General features: G+C 40.6%; 3 protein-coding genes and 1 long non-coding RNA gene across 12 annotated transcripts in view; 1 reads left to right on the top strand and 3 right to left on the bottom strand.

Annotated features, from left to right (window-relative positions):
- The first annotated feature begins 1,025 nt into the window (after positions 1–1,025).
- LOC128599163 (uncharacterized) lies at positions 1,026–5,106 on the top strand. Its single transcript, XM_053610618.1, has 8 exons — positions 1,026–1,297; positions 3,407–3,476; positions 3,819–3,885; positions 4,017–4,176; positions 4,413–4,481; positions 4,588–4,699; positions 4,788–4,900; positions 5,005–5,106. The coding sequence occupies exons 1-7, from the start codon at positions 1,067–1,069 to the stop codon at positions 4,826–4,828; spliced, it is 750 nt and encodes a 249-aa protein (XP_053466593.1). The 5' UTR covers positions 1,026–1,066; the 3' UTR covers positions 4,829–4,900; positions 5,005–5,106.
- Positions 1,531–2,827, bottom strand: LOC128599169 (uncharacterized). Its single transcript, XR_008384367.1, has 3 exons — positions 2,705–2,827; positions 2,527–2,604; positions 1,531–2,355 (listed from the first exon to the last, which is right to left on the bottom strand). It is a non-coding gene; the product is annotated as an uncharacterized LOC128599169 (long non-coding RNA).
- A 37-nt stretch (positions 5,107–5,143) lies between the features above and the next one.
- Positions 5,144–12,654, bottom strand: LOC128599153 (uncharacterized). Of its 7 annotated transcripts, none has more exons than XM_053610587.1 (6): positions 12,359–12,654; positions 12,204–12,287; positions 8,965–9,233; positions 7,934–8,100; positions 6,744–7,780; positions 5,144–6,622 (listed from the first exon to the last, which is right to left on the bottom strand). In XM_053610587.1, the coding sequence occupies exons 3-6, from the start codon at positions 9,050–9,052 to the stop codon at positions 6,313–6,315; spliced, it is 1,602 nt and encodes a 533-aa protein (XP_053466562.1). In that variant the 5' UTR covers positions 9,053–9,233; positions 12,204–12,287; positions 12,359–12,654; the 3' UTR covers positions 5,144–6,312. The 7 variants fall into 7 exon arrangements, with proteins under 7 accessions (XP_053466562.1, XP_053466563.1, XP_053466561.1 ...); XM_053610588.1 differs by having other exon boundaries at positions 12,204–12,281; XM_053610586.1 differs by having other exon boundaries at positions 12,204–12,261.
- A 2,336-nt stretch (positions 12,655–14,990) lies between these two features.
- The window catches only part of LOC128599155 (BOLA class I histocompatibility antigen, alpha chain BL3-7-like), a 56,297-nt gene continuing 51,136 nt past the window's right edge, over positions 14,991–20,151 (bottom strand). For all 3 annotated transcript variants that reach the window (XM_053610595.1, XM_053610594.1, XM_053610593.1), the window contains one exon: positions 14,991–19,913. In XM_053610595.1, coding sequence (XP_053466570.1) covers positions 19,603–19,913 — 311 coding nt within the window. In that variant the 3' untranslated portion in view covers positions 14,991–19,602. The remainder of the gene's footprint in view (positions 19,914–20,151) is intronic.

The raw sequence follows: 20,151 nt of genomic DNA, 5'->3' as shown, positions 1-20,151 counted from the left end.
TTTAATAAACCACTTAAATCACTAAACATTCTGAAAGTTCAAAGTAAAAAAAATAAAAACCTTACTGTTAGTGATGCCCTGGTCATGCTCAGAGCAGGAAACCTTCATCCTAAAAGATCCTGCTTTCATTCAGGGCAGCAATGACAATGATGTACTGCCTAAACTCAGCAGCAACCAGAGGAGCTCTCTCATTTCTAGGACCTTTCCTGCTAGGGGATAAGGAGTGTGATCTGTCCGTGTGTGCTGTTCCTGCATTGCTATTCTTTCAGAGTGTTCCCCCTGGCCTTTTGTCTTCCCAGACTAACCCATAAGGGGCAATGGTTGGGTTCTTGTTAGGCCTCCTTGTAGCCACACACAGTAACTGGTGCATCACAGCTCCAGACTAGCATTTTTAGGGTCAGATACAGAAGCAAACATGGTCTGTCAAAATTTAGATTTTTGTCTCATCTGACCACACTTCATTCTCCCAGTTATCTGGGACCTTCAGACTTCTACAAATGTTCTGTAGCAAACTTCAAACAATCTTCAAAATGCATTTTCTTCAGTAATGGAGTCTTCTGTTGTGATCAGGAATGGAGACCTGGAGGTAGAGTACATTACCTAATGTTTTCTGTGACAGCTGTACCCACTGCTTCCAGTTTTTTCTAGAGCATCTGACTGACTTTCTGACTGCCCAGTTGGAAATCTTGTGAGGAGATCCTGTGTGTGGCCGGTTGATGGTTGAATGCTGTTCCTTCAACTTGCAGATAATGGCCATGATGATGTTTATAGGAACATTTAGGAATTTAGGAGTTGAGAAATCCATCAGTGTCCAGTGCCATTGCTATGTTGCTCAACAATGTTGTTGTGAAGGTCTTGGAAGAACACTTTGCCTCTATCCATCATGAGACTGTGCCTTTTTAACTGTTACTGAAATACCTAGTTTGTTTCTGATCTCACGTCAGCATGAAGCTCCCAAAATGCAGAACCATCTTAGTGCTCGTTTATTAAAAAATCACAATTTAATGTAAAGGGTTTGGGTCTCAGTCTTAATTTTTTAGGGGGTTCCTAGGTAAGTATAGTGTGCATGCAGAACATTTCAGGTAATAACACTAGGCCTAATATTAAAACAAACAACAACAAAAAATCCCAGAAAATCATTATTATTATTTACATTACACCTGGGTTTTTTTGGACGTGCTTCGACCATAACCTTGTTTGGTCTCCGACTATGACGTCCCATCGAGGGTTCCTTAGCGACACGGAATACAGAATAAACGGAGCTGTTGTACTCATTTACTCATATCGCACACTACAGGTAAGTGGACTAAACTCTTCTAGAGAAAAGTAGGTTGTCTGATTATAAACTATATATAAAGCTAGTATAGGACTGCGGATATAACTGAACATGTATTGAAATATGCTGAAACTCTTCAACTGCTGTTTCACGGCGTCGACGCTGAGTGTCAGTGTGGAGCACAATTTACTAGATCAGAGGTGTCCAAACTTTTTTCACTGAGGGCCACATACAGAAAAATATACGAAGGGCTGGGCCACTCACTAGAGGTGAAGTATATCGCCTCACCTCTAGTGTATTAAAGTTAGCAATATCAATCAAATGTAGGTAAATTATGCTTGCTAACTGAATATGCTTGAAGAAGAAAAAACAGTCTACATCACAACATTCCATTAATGGGTTTTCATATTTTTGTTACAAAAAGGGTTGGCAGTTCATTCTCAAAACAGCAACCTCAGATTGCTTCTTAGTCAGGATGGTGATCCCCCTTCACAGCCCTGTATAAAGTGGTAAAAATTAGAGGGAAAGGGGGATGGCTATATTTAAGCTTATTATACAAATAAGTTATAGGGCTTGTTAACATCAATGTTTGTTATAAAATGTTAATGTTAGAAACCTTCAATTGACTGAATTTATTATATAATTAAGCTTATTAATGCATGAACACTGTGTAATATTTTTTAAACTTCCCTATAGTGGGAACAGTGTTGCTGCAAAAATATTCCCACTATAGGTGAGTTAAAAAACAACAACAATAGGTCCCCGTATTCAGCATCAACATCAGACAGAAAAGCTTGAAATTCTCTGTGGTACAGCCCTCGTGCTCGAATTACATTGACAGTTTTCACAACAGTGTTCATCACATCCTCAAGCTGGACTGTCTTTGCACAGAGGGCTTCTTGGTGGATGATACAGTGCATTTTAACACTAGAGGCCATTCCTTTGCACTCGCGTGTCATAGCTGGAGCCCCATCCATTGTAACTCCACACAGCTTGTTCCATTTACACAACTCTACACAACTGTGTTTCTGGACATTCTCACATGTTGACTTCCTGCATCTTTTCTGGGGACATTATTCCTGTGAATTTAATAAGGCACCGTTTTATGAAGTCCCCATCTGAGAAAGGTTTCCCATGTCGGGTAACGATTTGAGCTACCTCATAGCTGGCTATTGTGGCATTTTCTTGTATTTTGTTAGCACAGGAAAAATACTGTTGTTGAGCTAGCAGGCTAGCTGCCATTTGCTCACCTTTCTCTTGTCGCTCGACACCAGTGTAGGTCAGATGTTTGGTTTCACAGTGTCTGCGTACATTATACTCTTTCATCACTGCAACAGTTTAATTGCAAATCAAACAGACACACTTCCCCTTCACTTCTATGAAGAAATATTCATTTTTTCCATCGTGTCTGGAATTTTCTGCACTCACTTGCTATCTTGCGTTTCTTTGGTTCTGCCATTTTTAGTCAATCCTGGCAAGATTTTCTTTGATTATCCTTGTTTTGTGGATAAGCTGCCTTCTTCAAGACAGTAGCTCCACCTACCGTTAAAATTGAGAAGTACAATACAGTCAAGTGCAAGTTTCATGTGAGGCCCATATTCCATTATATTTTTAGAATTTGCTGCGAGTCAATTAAAAATGGACCACGGGCTGCAGTTTGGACACCTCTGGTGTAGATTAGATAACACCCAGCTCTCATCATCATTTAAACCAAGAACAGGCTAAACTTATAGCAAACAATCAAAACGTTCAAACCCTTCTAGATAAACAGAGGTTAAGTAAAAGAATCAGGACAGAAAAGCTCTCACAGCGGTGTTTAAAGCAGGACTGTGATTCCCCGATCCGCGGCCCCACCGCCATTTTGTGACATTTCCTAATAACTCATAGAGCGAGTGTAACATGAAAGAAAATGGAGGATGATTATGAAATGGAGGATGACCACCATACACAATAATATTCATCCTCACAGACTTTTTAACAAACTGATTTACATTGTGGTGACAGCGACCTCTGGTGCTGAGAGCTGGTGTGACTTTACCTCTCCTGTTGAACAGTGAGTTATGTTTGTGTTTTAGAGCTAGGAAAACTCAATGAGATGAAATAACCAAATAAATCACTAATGTTCCACAGTTTTTGACTGAAAATCCTGAAATCCTGAAACCTTACGGCTATATGACATCCTATCCTGGAGCAGGTCCAGGTAGGACTCTCTCTCTCTCACACACACACACACACACACACACACACACACACACACCGTGCAGTTTAGAAGTAAAATAATATTGAGTGAACATACAGTCTGTGGAGAATTTGAGATTTTAGAGTCTGCCTCAAATCCCAGAGCTTCAGATTAACTGATACATGATATATGACAACATTTTATAGACTACAGATAATAAATGGACATAAAAGTGATCATTTTAGGCCCAGTGTTAAGTCCTGAGGAACTTAACAGTTACAGTAGTGTAAAACGAATAAAATTTATATGAGCATAGAGTCGTGTAATTACTCTGTAGATCTAACTGAGGTGTTTTGACTCCAGGGAAGGACATCATGAATCAGCCTGAACAACCTGATCAGAAGCCTCAATTTCCTGGTCCTCTTATGTGGTGAGACCCTCTTTTCCCTCTCATATAGCACTCGTTCATTTTAAACAGTAATGTTTTAGACCGTATCTCCTGGAGTTTAATATGTGTGCACAGAAATCCACATAAACCAGTTGTTCTAACATCTGTTGCAGCACTAGGATGCTGAAGGAGGACCTGATGCGGTATATCCTGCTTAGAGCACAGGAGTGTCTCCAAGAAATCGATGAATGTGGCCAAGCTGAGGAATATTTCTTCTGGCAGATTATGGAATTGTTCTGCTGTCGAAATGGAGTACATCTCATAGTTCATTACGTGTGGGAATTTTTTTGGTTTTTCATGAAAGTAAATATTCTCTCAATTATAATATGCACATGAAGGAGTAAATATAGTAGGGGTGTAATGCAACGCCACTGACACGGAATAGTGCTCCTCCTATTCGTATCTGTTTAGATCACATGACGTGTTCATTCTGAATCATGTACTCATGTATTCAGTTACATCCCCAACACCTACAATAGACATGTTACTTAATGATATTTCTTTTACAGAAAATGATGTGTGAAGTCGCCACTCTCCTCTTCAAGGGCTACAGATTGCTTAGGAAGAAGAAATCAGAAGTTAGTACATCACACATCAGTACCAGCAGCTGTCTGTATATGATTGTGTAATTTCTCATTGTTTTTGCCAGTATCATGTGGACTAACATGACAGTTTCTGCTACAGCTCAGAATGAACCTGGACTGGTGTCTTCCTCTGGCACAACTTGTGTTCTCCTTTGGACCTGCACCAGATGATGAGCACAGAGAGGCTGTGATTAAGATGGGAGATGATCTTGGTATGGATACGCTGCACAGTAACAGCATTTTCCTGGAATTAACACGTTGTAATCGAATCATGCATCATGTGTGTAACTCTGCACTCAGCTGTAGCGGATAAAACGGGATTTTGCAGCTGGACTCATTGACGTCCCACTCGACCCAGCTGGAGTCGTGTAAGACCACTGGACTGTGCACCATGCCACGTTACTGTGAAATCGGTACGTCCTACCTCAGACAGTGGGTGGAGTTTGCTGAAAACAGAAACGTATCTGACTTATGCGTGATTCTGATATTGAACTTTGATTTTCTTGTGTGATATCAGCTCCATATCAGGGAATCTTTCGGCCTGGGAAGCTGCCACAGAGGCCTTGTGTGAACACCAGTGGAAAGCATTACATGGAAGAGAGACCGAGATTAGCTTGACAAATAAATAAAAAAACTATGAATTTGAAACAAAGCAGTCTAAATCAGAGTCTTTTCATTTATTTATTGTAACGGAAAATTAAAAGGAAGACAGGACCAACAAAACTGCACCATTATAATAACACATGCAGAGTAGACAAAGAAATGTGTTCAACTGTGCCATCATCCCAGTTCAGTGCATATACACTGGCTAGAAGGACTGGTGTGTTAGACAGCCTGCCTACTACTCTAATATACAGATTATACTTCAGTATGCAACAGCGCTGTGGTATAAGGAACATTGCCAGTGAGTGACGATACAGTCTAAATGTGTGTAAAAGGCTCCTGAGAGACCTGGCTGGTATTTCTATTAGTCCACTCAATGGCAAAAAAGGCCAAATAAGCAGTGCAGTTAGTTCTGGTCCCGTTTTGTTGTTGTTGTTGTAGATAAAGAACCTCAATCAAGGTCAAACAAATTCAAGCTGACCTTTGGTTTCAGCTCGCACTATCCGTCACCAAATCTCAGATTTGGCTTTTTTTGCTGTTGTTGTCCCAATGCAAATAAAAGAAATAAACATGAGAATACCAAAGCATTTGTAATTTCAGCAACTGCTGCAGCAGCACGTCATATTTTGATTGAAAGGATGTATTCGTTGTATTCGGGTTCTATCGAAAAATAAACACTTTAAAGTTTTTAGCGATTTCATAATTTTTTTACGTTTTATAACTCAAGCACTTAATAAGCACCATAAGATTTAAAAAATGTCAATTATCAAGGTTTTCCAGTACTTAAATTTCGAAAAGCCATATTCGGGCACCTTGTAGGAACCCTGTGAAACGTTTTCAACTTTAGACACTCCGTCGTGACAAAAAAAGTGTCAAAGAAGCAAATGCAAGACCAATCTTAAAATTGAAAATCTTATCAATTCATGATATATTAAAGTCAAAAGTGCACAGATATGTCATCATGGCCGACTGTAAACAGTTACACACACTGAATCTGAGAAGAGATAACAGTGTTATACTTCATGAATAAAATAGTAGTGTCTGGTATCTTTAAAAAGACAGACAGCTCAAACCAGTAAACAACAAACATTTAAAAAGAACTGATTTAAATCCTGACTTCACTGGTAAACCCTGATCATTTATTTATATATAAATAATGCACTTCCTCTCCACCTCATGTCCATGTGATGTGGAGTTGACGGCGCCTCCTCCTGGCTAGGCTCTATAATTTAGTGACGTTGCTCCGAGTCAGAGACCAGCAGCTGCTCACATCCAGACTGATCAAGCGACGGCAGGAGTCCACGAGTCGCGTCGCTGTCTCCATGGTGACGTCGGAGCGCTGCAGGCTGACACGTCTGAGACGTCGCAGCGGTTCGGCGTCGCGATCCAGGACCAGTCTGAACACCGGATCCAGGCGACACGGAGTGGCGATCAGAGACAGCGTGTGGAGCTGCACGGAGCCTTTCAGCAAGGACCACAGCACCCCCTTCAGGGACGTCCAGCACAGCACAGGCTTCTCCTCCAAGGAGAACCTGGAAATAAGGTGAAAAAAAATGGTGAGTTAATACGCACCGACGTACGTGTATACGATCAGAAAAGACACAAAATGAATAAAATGCTGGCTGTAGTCATACACATTTTGTTTCTGCTTACATTAGTGTTAAAGTGCGGAGGTGTGGAAGACACGGTAAATCCCAGTCTTCTACGTCTTCATTGTCATCGTTATCCTCTTCTTGGTTGGAACGTGGAGGGTCGATGTGGAGTGCGAGAGAGGCGAGTTTAGGGCAGGCACGCAGGAGTGCAATGAGAGGCAGGTTCCCGTCGGCTTGGACGCCCTCCAGTGTGAGGGAGAGGAGACAAGACCCGGAAACCTGCAGACGAGGAACCAGTTCTGAGAGCAGGCCGGAGAACTGCAGGGAGAGGAAGTGCAGCTGACCTGACCACCGAGCCAAGCCCCGAGTCAAACGTATGCTCTGGGAGGAACCTTCATCATCATCATCATCATCATCATCATCATGGCAGTTTAGAGATACAGCACGAACATCAGGGCACACGTTGCTGACAGCATCCAGACTGTCAAGGGTCAGTCCATGTACCTCTCGGAGGCGTAATTTAAAACGTCCCCTTGGTGCATCTGTTCTTCTGCCTTCATCCAAACTCAAGGATCTGTCCATTTTCTCCTCCAAAGTGAATCTATCCTCCTCATCCTCTCTCACTTCTTTTTCCTGAACTCTTGCATCCCATAATTCACCAAGACACGGCACGCCCTCTCGGGCGGTAAACTCATCCGTCACAGCGAAATCCCGATTCTGGATGATCGCACAAGCGTGTCCGAGACCCTCGATCGCCAGGCGCTGCAGACCGGACACGCCGAGCAGGAGGAAGGCAGCCGAAGCCGGTCCATCATCCTCGTGCTCTCCTAAACCGATGTCCAGAGCCAGCAAGCTGGCGAGACGTTTAGGTCCTTGCAGCGCCAGGATCAACAGGGCAGCCGGGGGCAGGTGGAGGCAGCGGGAAACATCCAGGTGCTGAAGAAGCGAGCACCGCCGGGCCACCGTAGCAATCACAGCACGGTCGCACAGCGTTCCAGCCAGAGAGAGAGAGTGAAGGCAGGACAGGTCGCTGAGGAGAGAACACAGAGCAGCAGAGGAGACGTTCTGCGCTCCACTCAGATCTAAACACTTCAGAGACTGAGGACAGGACGGAGACGGAGAGACATCAGAGGACAAACTGATTCTGCAGATATGTATGACAACATTATACAAATACAGTCTGTATTCTGCAAACGTGACTGTCAGGAATTTGGTTACGAGAGTGTGTGCGTGTGTGTGTGTGTGTGTTACCTGACAGCGCACAGTAATCAGGCTGCACAGGTTGGCGGTGACGAGGTTACCGGACTGTGACAGTGAGAGTGTGTGTAGTTGTGGCAGCAGGAGGAGATGCAGAGCTGCACGAGACAGCAGCTTCCTCTGAGACAGAACACACATCAGCTCCTCGATCAGATCTCCTGCTGTAAACAACAACAACAACAACAACAACAACAACAACAACAACAAAAAAGCTGTGGGGAAACCGTTACACTGTTGAATTTCTCCTTTTCAACATCAGAAGGATTGGACGTCCATTTCTATCCACACAGGCCACTCAGGTGCTCGTTCAGTCCCCGAGACTGGACTACTGCCTCTCGCTCCTGGCAGGTCTGACTCCGAGCGCCATTAAACTGATCCAGACTTGTTTTCAACCTTCTCAAGTTCTCCCACACCACCACCCCATTGCGACGCTCCCTCCGCTGGCTTCCTGTAGCTTCCCCGTATTAGATTTAAAACACTGATGATTGCCTACAAAGCCAAAAACGAACCAGCACCCACTTACCTACAAGCACTTCTCACACCCTGCACTGCACCACGCTCCCTCCGATCCTCTAGCACCGCTCGATTGGTCCCACCATTTCTCAGGGTACAAGGAAGACATGCATCTTATTTGTTCTATTCTGGCACCTACAGGTGGTGGAATGAACTTTCCCTAGACATCCGAACAGCTGAGGTCACTGGTGGTCTTGAAAACACGTCTAAAGACCTACCTAATCCTAAAGTTCTTAAATTAGCACTTTAGACTGATGGTACTCTTAGTCCAGGACCTTGTGAACTGGTAGCATCAGGATGTATTTGTTGATCATGACCTCAGAGCACTTCTGTAACTCGCTCTGGATAAGGGCGTCTGCCAAATGGTGTAAATGTAAACGTAACACACCTGCAGGAGACCGTTCACTAACAAACCGACTGATTTCACAACGCTGTGGTAGAAGCTGTATTACGGCATAACACACACACACACACACACACACACACACACACACACATACAGAGGTACGTACGCAGTAGGCTGAAGGGCCCCATGATGTATCGGAAGAAGTATTGATCCATGTAGTTGTTGGCGTAGTCCTGCGTCCATACGTCCTTCATGTTCTCCGCCAGGCTGAAGAGACACAGACGCCTCAGTGATGAAGGCTCGTCCTCATCTTCCTCATCACACTCATGCTGATGACTCTTCCTCTTCGTCCCCTCTCTCCCCCTCCCTTTCCCTCTCCTGTCTGACCTCGGCCTGACGAAACAGAGGCATCGCTCACTTCTCACCCTGAGGACTCTGAAACAGCGAGGGGAAGTTACTAACACACAGGGTAAGGGCACTAAAGCACAAAGTGTACAGGGTAAGGGCACTAAATCACTGAAGTGTACACTAAAACAGTAAAACCATTAAACCAGTAAAGTATGGAGAATAAGGGCGGTAGACCAGTAAAGTGTGGAGAATAAGGGTGGAAAACCAGTAAAGTGTTGAGAATACGGGCGATAAATCAGTAAAATTTGGAGAATACGGGCGATAAATCAGTAAAGTGTGGAGGATACGGGCGATAAATCAGTAAAGTGTGGAGGATACGGGCGATAAATCAGTAAAATTTGGAGAATACGGGCGATAAATCAGTAAAGTGTGGAGGATACGGGCGATAAATCAGTAAAGTGTGGAGGATACGGGCGATAAATCAGTAAAGTGTGAAGGATACGGACGGTAGACCAGTAAAGTGTGGAGAATACGGGCGATAAATCAGTAAAGTGTGGAGAATACGGGCGATAAATCAGTAAAATTTGGAGAATACGGGCGATAAATCAGTAAAGTGTGGAGGATACGGGCGATAAATCAGTAAAGTGTGGAGGATACGGGCGATAAATCAGTAAAGTGTGAAGAATACGGACGGTAGACCAGTAAAGTGTGGAGAATACGGGCGGTAGACCAGTAAAGTGTGGAGAATACGGGCGATAAATCAGTAAAGTGTGGAGGATACGGGCGATAAATCAGTAAAGTGTGAAGAATACGGACGGTAGACCAGTCAAGTGTGGAGAATACGGGCGATAAATCAGTAAAGTGTGGAGAATACGGGCGATAAATCAGTAAAGTGTGGAGAATACGGGCGATAAATCAGTAAAGTGTGAAGAATACGGACGGTAGACCAGTAAAGTGTGGAGAATACGGGCGATAAATCAGTAAAGTGTGGAGGATACGGGCGATAAATCAGTAAAGTGTGAAGAATACGGACGGTAGACCAGTCAAGTGTGGAGAATACGGGCGATAAATCAGTAAAGTGTGGAGAATACGGGCGATAAATCAGTAAAGTGTGGAGAATACGGGCGATAAATCAGTAAAGTGTGAAGAATACGGACGGTAGACCAGTAAAGTGTGGAGAATACGGACGGTAGACCAGTAAAGTGTGGAGAATACGGGCGATAAATCAGTAAAGTGTGGAGAATACGGGCGATAAATCAGTAAAGTGTGAAGAATACGGACGGTAGACCAGTAAAGTGTGGAGAATACGGGCGGTAGACCAGTAAAGTGTGGAGAATACGGGCGGTAGACCAGTAAAGTGTGGAGAATACGGGCGGTAGACCAGTAAAGTGTGGAGAATACGGGCGTTAGACCAGTAAAGTGTGGAGAATACGGGCGGTAAATCAGTAAAGTGTGCAGAATACGGGCGTTAGACCAGTAAAGTGTGGAGAATACGGGCGGTAGACCAGTATAGTGTGGAGAATACGGGCGGTAGACCAGTAAAGTGTGGAGAATACGGGCGATAATACAGTAAAGTGTGGAGAATACGGGCGGTAGACCAGTAAAGTGTGAAGAATACGGGCGGTAAATCAGTAAAGTGTGGAGAATACGGGCGGTAGACCAGTAAAGTGTGGAGAATACGGGCGGTAAATCAGTAAAGTGTGGAGAATACGGGCGTTAGACCAGTAAAGTGTGGAGAATACGGGCGGTAGACCAGTAAAGTGTGGAGAATACGGGCGGTAGACCAGTAAAGTGTGGAGAATACGGGCGGTAGACCAGTAAAGTGTGTTGAATACGGGCGGTAGACCAGTAAAGTGTGGAGAATACGGGCGGTAGACCAGTAAAGTGTGGAGAATACGGGCGGTAGACCAGTAAAGTGTGGAGAATACGGGCGGTAGACCAGTAAAGTGTGGAGAATACGGGCGGTAGACCAGTAAAGTGTGGAGAATACGGGCGGTAGACCAGTAAAGTGTGGAGAATACGGGCGGTAGACCAGTAAAGTGTGGAGAATACGGGCGGTAGACCAGTAAAGTGTGGAGAATACGGGCGGTAGACCAGTAAAGTGTGGAGAATACGGGCGTTAGACCAGTAAAGTGTGGAGAATACGGGCGGTAAATCAGTAAAGTGTGCAGAATACGGGCGTTAGACCAGTAAAGTGTGGAGAATACGGGCGGTAGACCAGTATAGTGTGGAGAATACGGGCGGTAGACCAGTAAAGTGTGGAGAATACGGGCGATAATACAGTAAAGTGTGGAGAATACGGGCGGTAGACCAGTAAAGTGTGAAGAATACGGGCGGTAAATCAGTAAAGTGTGGAGAATACGGGCGGTAGACCAGTAAAGTGTGGAGAATACGGGCGGTAAATCAGTAAAGTGTGGAGAATACGGGCGTTAGACCAGTAAAGTGTGGAGAATACGGGCGGTAGACCAGTAAAGTGTGGAGAATACGGGCGGTAGACCAGTAAAGTGTGGAGAATACGGGCGGTAGACCAGTAAAGTGTGTTGAATACGGGCGGTAGACCAGTAAAGTGTGGAGAATACGGGCGGTAGACCAGTAAAGTGTGCTACACTGCAGTATAAAAGCAGTTTTATTCCTAATAATCAAGGGCGTAACCATGGTATGGACATTGGGGGGATCCACTTAGTTAAACGAAATACTGTGCAACTTTCCTCACTTTCACTCACATTTATAACAGTCTGTCACAACGTGAGGGTTCACAATGAACTCGGCGGGAGGATATTCAAGTGAATGTAATGTTAATGTCTGGAATAAAGTTAATGTGACGTCGGACTTCGATATTCGCAGAAATGCGGAAATTAAGGGACCGTCTCTAAAGTTACATACGACATTGTTATACACGTTTCTAACTTCAATAGCATTTGAAGGGAATGACTTACAGTTATATAACCAACTGTAAAGTGTTCATCTAGGTGTCAGCTATAATGCACGCCCCCCAGAGAATGCGTGGTTAAGCCCATGCTAATAATAAACACAAATGGAGTGAAATGAGAATCTCACCGCTGTGTGTTCAGTCTTCATCAGTGTTCCAGAGAAGAGGTGGGATTTATGAGGACTCCTTCAGGGTGAAATGAGACACTGTATCTGTAAACATGAGCGACTTTTGTACTTAATCCAGTTAAAACGTTAATAAACCGCTTTTAGACGAGTCTTACTGCTGAAATGTAACTTCCGGAAGACTTCACTCCCTCTCTGCTCTCATGAAATACAGGAAGGACTTTGAGAACCCAGACTGTCTGAATAAACACACCTCAATTCCTGTCCTACCCGTATTCCGCAAAACCCGCCTCCTGTGCAATGATTGGCTGATCCTTAATTCTTATCCTCCAATCATCTCATCTCACCGTGTCCAATCACCGTGCGAGGAGGATCCACCTCCGGTTTCATTACTAAACTCGAATTAAACATGCAGGAACTTTACACGTTTTAATGAAGCACTTTTCCTAAACAGTTCTTTCATCATGTCCTCAAATTATTACCGTTATTGTCTTAAATCTATATTATATATAATATAACAACGCACAAGGACATACACTACAGGACTACACAAGTCTACTGTTTACTGTGTATGGATGTACCATAGGTATGATGATGGTACTAATTAATTCCCCTGCTGAAAAAAAAAGAAACCATTACAGAAATTCTAATGGTTTCCACTACAAATAACATTAAAACCATTAACAAATGCAGTGTGTTTTTGGCCATATTCGATTAGGATTTAATGGTTTGTATTGGTTTCCACTAGACATAAACATGCCCCCAATATAACCCAACACATTACCAGTAGAGACCCACAAGGACCATTATAGTTTCCATTTAAAACCAATACAATTCCCATTATAACCATTAAATCATTAGAATTTCTGTAATGGTTTCTATAGGGTTTTTTTTTCTTTTTCAGCAGGGTCATTAAATAATTTAGTTCTAAGTACAAACACAGCCAACATTCTTTAAATATTGTTTATGCCCTAGATGGCCGAACAGCTGTGTCTTCAAACTACAGCTAAACACCTACCTCTTCATGAAATACTTCAGTTAGCACTTGTCATTGAAAAATATATTAAAATAAGATCTTTGACGGGGCACAGTGGTTTAGTGATTAGCACATTTGCCTTCCGTCCTGTGTGCATGGAGTTTGCATGTTCTCCCCGTGTCTTGCGGGTTTCCTCCGGGTACTCCGGTTTCCTCCCCCAGTCCAAAGACATACATTGTAAGCTGATTGGCATTTCTAAATTGTCTGTAATGTGTTTATGTGTGTGTGTGTGAGAGAGAGAGAGAGAGAAAGATTGTGCCCTGTCTAGGATAAGCGGTATGGAAAATGGATGGATGGAAAATCTATGACTTCTTATGACACTAACCTTCCCAGCAAGCTTTTCAGACTGGGGTCAGGGTTGATATAAACTAAAACACTTTTAGAAGTCACTCAGGATAAGGGCGTCTAAGAAATGATATGAATGTAAATGTAAAACACTCATTATATTTGCCTTTAAAAAGCGTAACTATTTGGTTTACTTAACACTGATATATCAGGAGGCAACAGACCCGTATAATAAAATATTAACCATTTAGTTCTCCATGTAAAGCTAAACCATCATATTTTGTATGTTCTACTTGTAATACATTAATATACATATACAGTATATATACACAGTATATATATATTATATATATATATATATATATATATATATATATATATATATACACACACACAGTATATATATATATATATATATATATATATATATATATATATATATATATATATATATATATATATATAAACAATTTACAAAACAATTTATTGTTTTTAATTTATTTATATCACCATATTAAATTATAATCACTATTACGATATAATTCTGCAGACTTTTAATTCACTTTTATAATGATTAAATCCATGTAGCTTCTTTGAAGACCCACCTTATAATTTGGGAAAAGATCAGAAAGTGGGCAGGGCGCTTCGTAACCAATCACAGCGGTGCAGGAAGCGGGACTCGCAGGGAATACGAGTGTTAAGAAAACGAATGCAGAACAAACGCATGCTTCCAGTTTTGTATGATTTCCTAAATACTTGTCGAGTGAAGTAACTGTTTCAAAAGGAACTCCAAATTAAACTGAAAGAAAAAAAACCCTGCTGAAAAAACTAAAAACAACAGAAACCATCACAGAAATTCTAATGGTTTCCACTACAAATACCATTATAAACCATCAGTTGTTAACCCTTAAAACCATTACCAATATCGGTCCTTAAATGGTATCCATTAGATGTAACATGCCACCAATAGAAGGCAACAAATTACCAGTAGTGATCCACAGGGACCATTACAGTTTCCATTAAAACCAATAAAATTCCTATTATAACCATTACAAATTCTATGATGTTTTCTATTGTGGTTTTCTTTCCAGTAGGGAATGTAATGGAGCTGTTCTGCTGAGCAGACATGGTTATGTTGTGGTTGCTGCATTAGAATAACACAAAATATACTATAGTTAATAAATAATACTCATTTATATACTAAATAAAGGGAATTATTGAACGCATTAGAATTTGTTTCACAATTTCTAAAAAAAAGAGATGTGAGATTCAGGCAGTGTTGTGTAAATTAATACACAACCAAACTGCTGACCAAATGCTCTAATTAACTAGTTAATTTTATTTATATATATATATATATATATATATATATATATATATATATATATATATATATATATATATATATATATATATATATATATAAATACTGATTTAATAAAAGAGTAAAAAAAAACACTTTCTTTGGTATAATTTTTTTTAATGAAAGAGTCAGTGAAAAGTGCAAGTAGTACAAATTTATACCATTTCATATAATAAAAAAAGAGGTAGTTTATTACAATGAACAATTTCTTAAAGTTTGTTTTAAAGGGGTCATATGACGCTTTTGAATGTTTTCCTTTAGTGAATAATCTGTTTGTGCATGTAAAAGATCTGCAAAGTTACAAAGCTTATAGTCTCCCACACAGGGATTTATTCTATCTAACAGAGAGCACTGCTCCAGACCTGCATAAAACACCTCCATCCAAGTCCAGATATTACTTCCACAAACGTCTGTCGCAGTTTGAAATATCGGCATGATGCAGTCATTTTGTAATATTTAATTCATTTTATTTAGTCACTTCCGGACATAAAGTTACTACGGTGAAGAAGACAAATTAAATCGTTCTAACGTCGTATCTGAAAGTTAAGAGTTACAAAATAAAAACTTGCCGCTGTGAAACGTTCTGCTGAAGTCGTGCTTGTAGAGTTGGTTCTCATTGATCTGCTCGATCATCCGCATTTTCAGAATCTGACTCGGGCTCGAACTGATACGGTAAAACTGACGAAATTATTAACTGTGTTTGTAATTGCTTTAGAAGTGTTGAAGCAGAAGCTCGTGATTATGGTAAGGGGCGTTATATTTCCAACACACACTTGAGGCTTTTGGCCAATCACAACACAATGGGTCAGCTGGCCAATCAGAGCACTCTGGGCTTTTTGGAAGGAGGGGCTTTGGAGAAACAGCAATAATGTACAGTATGTGAAAAATAATGTGTTTTCTGAAGATGAAAGCATTTTAACTATTACACCCAATAAACTAAACAATGAGCTTTTAAAAGCATCATAAGACCCCTTTAATCTTAACAGATAATGTCCAGTTGAGTGCAAAAGTTTTATTTATCTCAAACTATTCTTGTAAAGTTATCTTTTAAAATTTTAAAAGTGTTTTTAAGTCTTATTTAAAGTTGGAACAGGGTTCAAGTAGAGTTAATCAAATTTGAAGCAAAAACTAGCTGTGCTGTCAGGGTGGGAGGGGCAAACCTCTCACCTGCCAGTCACCGCACACTGGCCAATCATGGGCATCACGAGAGCTCATGTATGTGGAAGAGGGTAGATGGCGCTTTCCATTGAGAGAGTTACAGCACTCTGACACAACATGAGCTAGTGCAAAGGGGAAAAATCAGATAAAAAAAATTCACAAGTAAAGTAAATTAGTGAGATAACTTGGGGAGAAAAAAGAAAAAAAAACATGTCCTCTAAACAATATTTTGATTTAAAGTATTGGGTATTAAAACCTTTGCACTCATGGATATCCAACAATTGCAAAGAACACAAGTTTATCCCACAACAAAAAACATTGTTAAATACATGTGCAACAATTATTGGCACCCTTTTAGACCCTTTTAATATTTTGTGCTAGCTCCCTTTGGCAAGATAACAGTTCTGATTCTTCTCCTATAAATGCCTGATGAGATTGGAATATACATGGTGAGGGATCCGAGACTGTTCCTCCATACAGAATCTCTCCAGATCCTTCACGTTTTAAATAGTCATAACACAATAAATTATTTGTTCCATAAATATTAGTAAACTGCTGTACCTGATCCATTTGTATTAGCACCACCCACACACCAATAGTAGTAGCTCCTACAGCAATAAGCTCAGTGGAGCAGAACATTGCAATATCATTACATCACTCACACAACTGTGAGAATAAAAAAAAAAAGTCTGCATTTTGCATTAATTTCTAATCTCCACTATTATCTGTAGCATGTGTGTTTCCCTGCACTGAGAAAAGAACGAAACTCATTTTTACAGTTAATGAAGGTTTTTGAAAGTTTTATTTGTCATTAGGCCTGTCACGAACTACGTTATTGACTTATTGTGTGATATATGGACGTGACCTCAATACTTTTTGCTGACCTCGATAATCACCCATTGTGTTTACACGTGTGTTTGTTTACACAAGAATGAATGTTACCATGTCGTGTTCAGCGAGTAGAGACGGATGCAAATGCAGTTTAAGTGGTTTATTTGAGAAACACTGAACTGTACACGGCACTCTGCGTGAGAAGAAGATTCCTGATACACTTAACCAGTCGCGCTGCTTCTGTCCTCTCGTCTGCTCTACGGCTGTTAAAGTAAAATCCGGACTTCGAATATTCGTCAAATTGAAGATAAAAATTCAGATTCAAAACTGTTTCTTTAAAAACAAATTTAAGATGTGTATCAAACACTAGCACCGCTTTTAATTAAACCACTTTTGAAAAAAACGACACGCAGGATACTAACTACTAAATCATGTCAGGGATTGAATCAACACGGGAAACTGAAGCACTTTACTAGCAGGTTAATTATCTCACCCAACCACATCCTATATTAATCAGACATTTACACAACATGATCATATTATTATAACTCACTTCTGCACAAAATGACAAATTCACAAGTGATGTTGAACTTCAGTGAGGGTACGAGGTAGAACGGTTTCTGTAACACGCACTATAACACGCACAACAAAGAACTAAAGCAAGAATTCACAATATTGTATTACAGTAGTGACCTCACTGGAATATTTCAGAAGATCAGATTCACAATAAGGGCACATGTTTTTCACGTTTATATAGAATGTGTGAATATTTAGTTTCTTTTTTTCATTATTATTCTTTAATCAGAGTAATTGACTAAAATGATTAAATATGACAGGATAAATATTGACTAAATCTAAAGGATATTTTCGTCAGAAGACAAAAACTTTGCTTTTATATTATCGTTATAGCGGCGTCTTAAAATGGTCTTAAAATGACAATATCATTTATCGCAATTTTTTCTGGGACAATGCATTGTCTAACAAAAGCGTTCACTGTGACAGGCCTATCTGACAGTTTTGTAGTTTTTAACTTCTAAGAAGGTTAAAAAAAAACTATTATAAATGTAACACCACATTAAACCCCACTGGACTCTAAAACAAACCCAAAAATATAAACAAACAATGAAAATATGGGATACTGTACATATGCAGTTTGTGGATTAAAAAAAAAAAAGTAAATAATTTGTCTTCAGTAGACACTATATGGGACGGCCGTCCTTTACAGGACACGACACACACATCCTGCACAGAGGCACTTTATCTTAGTTCATCTAGTGGCATGTTTTTGGGAGGGAATAAATCCCCCATGCATCTCTACACCACCGCTAGCCTAATTTATGAATAATTAATTTTAATTTATGCCACAATAAATGTTTAAAATGTAAAATGTAGCACTTTAAATGTACTGTGATGTCACTCTCGGCTATGGACTTGACTAGACACGGACATGGCAGTGTGAATACAGCAGTGCTACACACTTTATAGTGTTATATCTTTTGAACTGCTACATTATAGTTTTTTCTTTATCTTTTATAACAGACTTTCTAACGCCTTTCTGTAATTAAAATAAATGCAAAACATAAGTATCATTACTTGTCACTTTCCACTACTTATATTACCTCTTTTTTTATTACACTGTGAATTTTCTTATGTTTATTGTTCTTAAGGGCCTTTCACACTGAGCGTGATTAAGCGGTGTGAATGTTTGATGCGATGATGATCTTGTATCGAAACAATAGATCCCTATGGAACTATTCACACCGGGCGCGGTTCATTCACGGCGTGACAAAGCGACACTTTTTTCCACCATGAAAATAAAACTGTGCTGGTCTTGGGCATTAAACTGGGGTTTTGTCCCACTGCTGTGTTATTTATTATATTTCACATTATTTCATTCAGACTAAAACAGCTCGATGGTCCAGTTCGAAAAACACAAAAAAACTTTCTTCTTAACAGTTTGTGTTGTGGTGCTATGCGCCAACATTTAAGTGATTCTCGGGGCTCAAAGGTAGTGGGTTGTGCCACCTAGTGTGCAGGTGTAAAATGCATTCTTGGTCAGCACCACCTATAGTGCAGGAGTGAATTAGCTGAAGACGATCAATCGTTTCATGTTCGGTGTGAAAGCATCGTTCATCTGTGATTCACTTCGTTTTATTGCGTCGTGCTCAGTGTGAAAGAGCCTTTTTTTAACGATGAAGACGAGATGAGTTCATTAAACACTAACTGTTCTTAATCTTATAATCGTATGGTTAAGAATTTCAACAGTTTTTTTTTACTAAACCAAAAATTAGGGTAAGGATGACTAAATATGATAAAAACTATAAATCAAAGACATTTGACACAGGACTAAGACTAAATTAAAAACTAAAGTGCCAAAACGCGGTTAACCCTTTATCACTCATAGGAGACCCCCACCACACCAATGCCATATCAGTGTGAGTCAGTAATTACAGGGCTGATGATTGTATAAATGTATGAACTCATCATTGTCCTTACACTTCCGTTCTTTTCTCAGTAGAGGTGAAGATAATCGCACGTTTGCTACTGAAATAGTGGAGATTTTTTTTCAAATTATACAATATAAAGCTGGTCATTTTAGACCCAGTAATAAATCACCTACTATTTCTAAACTCAGTAAGTTCTCATAAACAGAAAGAGTGGGAAGTGAAGCTGTATTTACACCTCAGACTCTGCCTCCCCAGATACAGGACCATCAGTACTGGAACTCATCACTTCTGATGTTTCTCACAGTCTGAGAGTGGAAAGGATGTGTAGTCTGAGAGTGGAACGGGTGTGGAGTCTGAGAGTGGAACGGGTGTGGAGTCTGAGAGTGGAACGGGTGTGGAGTCTGAGAGTGGAACGGGTGTGTAGTCTGAGGGTGGAACGGGTGTGGAGTCTGAGAGTGGAACGGGTGTGTAGTCTGAGGGTGGAACGGGTGTGGAGTCTGAGAGTGGAACAGGTGTGGAGTCTGAGACTGGAACGGGTGTGGAGTCTGAGACTGGAACGGGTGTGGAGTCTGAGAGTGGAACAGGTGTGAAGACTGAAACACAGATTACAGCCAGACAGTTAATAAAGAAACTGTTCTGTAATTGACCTTCAGAAAAGAACCTAAGTTCTACTAAATATAAATTCTGTGAGGTGAGAGCACTGACAATACTGGCTTTATTAATTCAACTGTAAAAATATTAAATGTAATATGAATATGAAAATATGTACATTTAATAAATCTTACAGGGAAATTACTTCACTTTTTCTCTTGAACTTAATGTTTCTTTCCT

This window comes from Ictalurus furcatus, chromosome 22, assembly GCF_023375685.1.
Source record: "Ictalurus furcatus strain D&B chromosome 22, Billie_1.0, whole genome shotgun sequence".
Taxonomy (NCBI): Eukaryota; Metazoa; Chordata; class Actinopteri; order Siluriformes; family Ictaluridae; genus Ictalurus; species Ictalurus furcatus.
This window is presented reverse-complemented; position numbering and strand designations above follow the sequence as displayed.

Bases quoted from the DNA above. Each gene is read 5' to 3' on its own strand.
- LOC128599163 (XM_053610618.1), top strand. From the start codon at position 1,067: ATGCAGAACATTTCAGGTAATAACACTAGGCCTAATATTAAAACAAAC. The intron at 1,298-3,406 runs GTAAGTGGACTA...AATGTTCCACAG, and splicing joins ACTCATATCGCACACTACAG to TTTTTGACTGAAAATCCTGA. The intron at 4,177-4,412 runs GTGTGGGAATTT...TTTCTTTTACAG, and splicing joins TACATCTCATAGTTCATTAC to AAAATGATGTGTGAAGTCGC.
- LOC128599153 (XM_053610587.1), bottom strand. From the start codon at position 9,052: ATGAAGGACGTATGGACGCAGGACTACGCCAACAACTACATGGATCAA. The intron at 8,101-8,964 runs GTACGTACCTCT...TGTTGTTTACAG, and splicing joins GGGGCCCTTCAGCCTACTGC to CAGGAGATCTGATCGAGGAG. The intron at 6,623-6,743 runs GTAAGCAGAAAC...CCTTATTTCCAG, and splicing joins CTCCGCACTTTAACACTAAT to GTTCTCCTTGGAGGAGAAGC.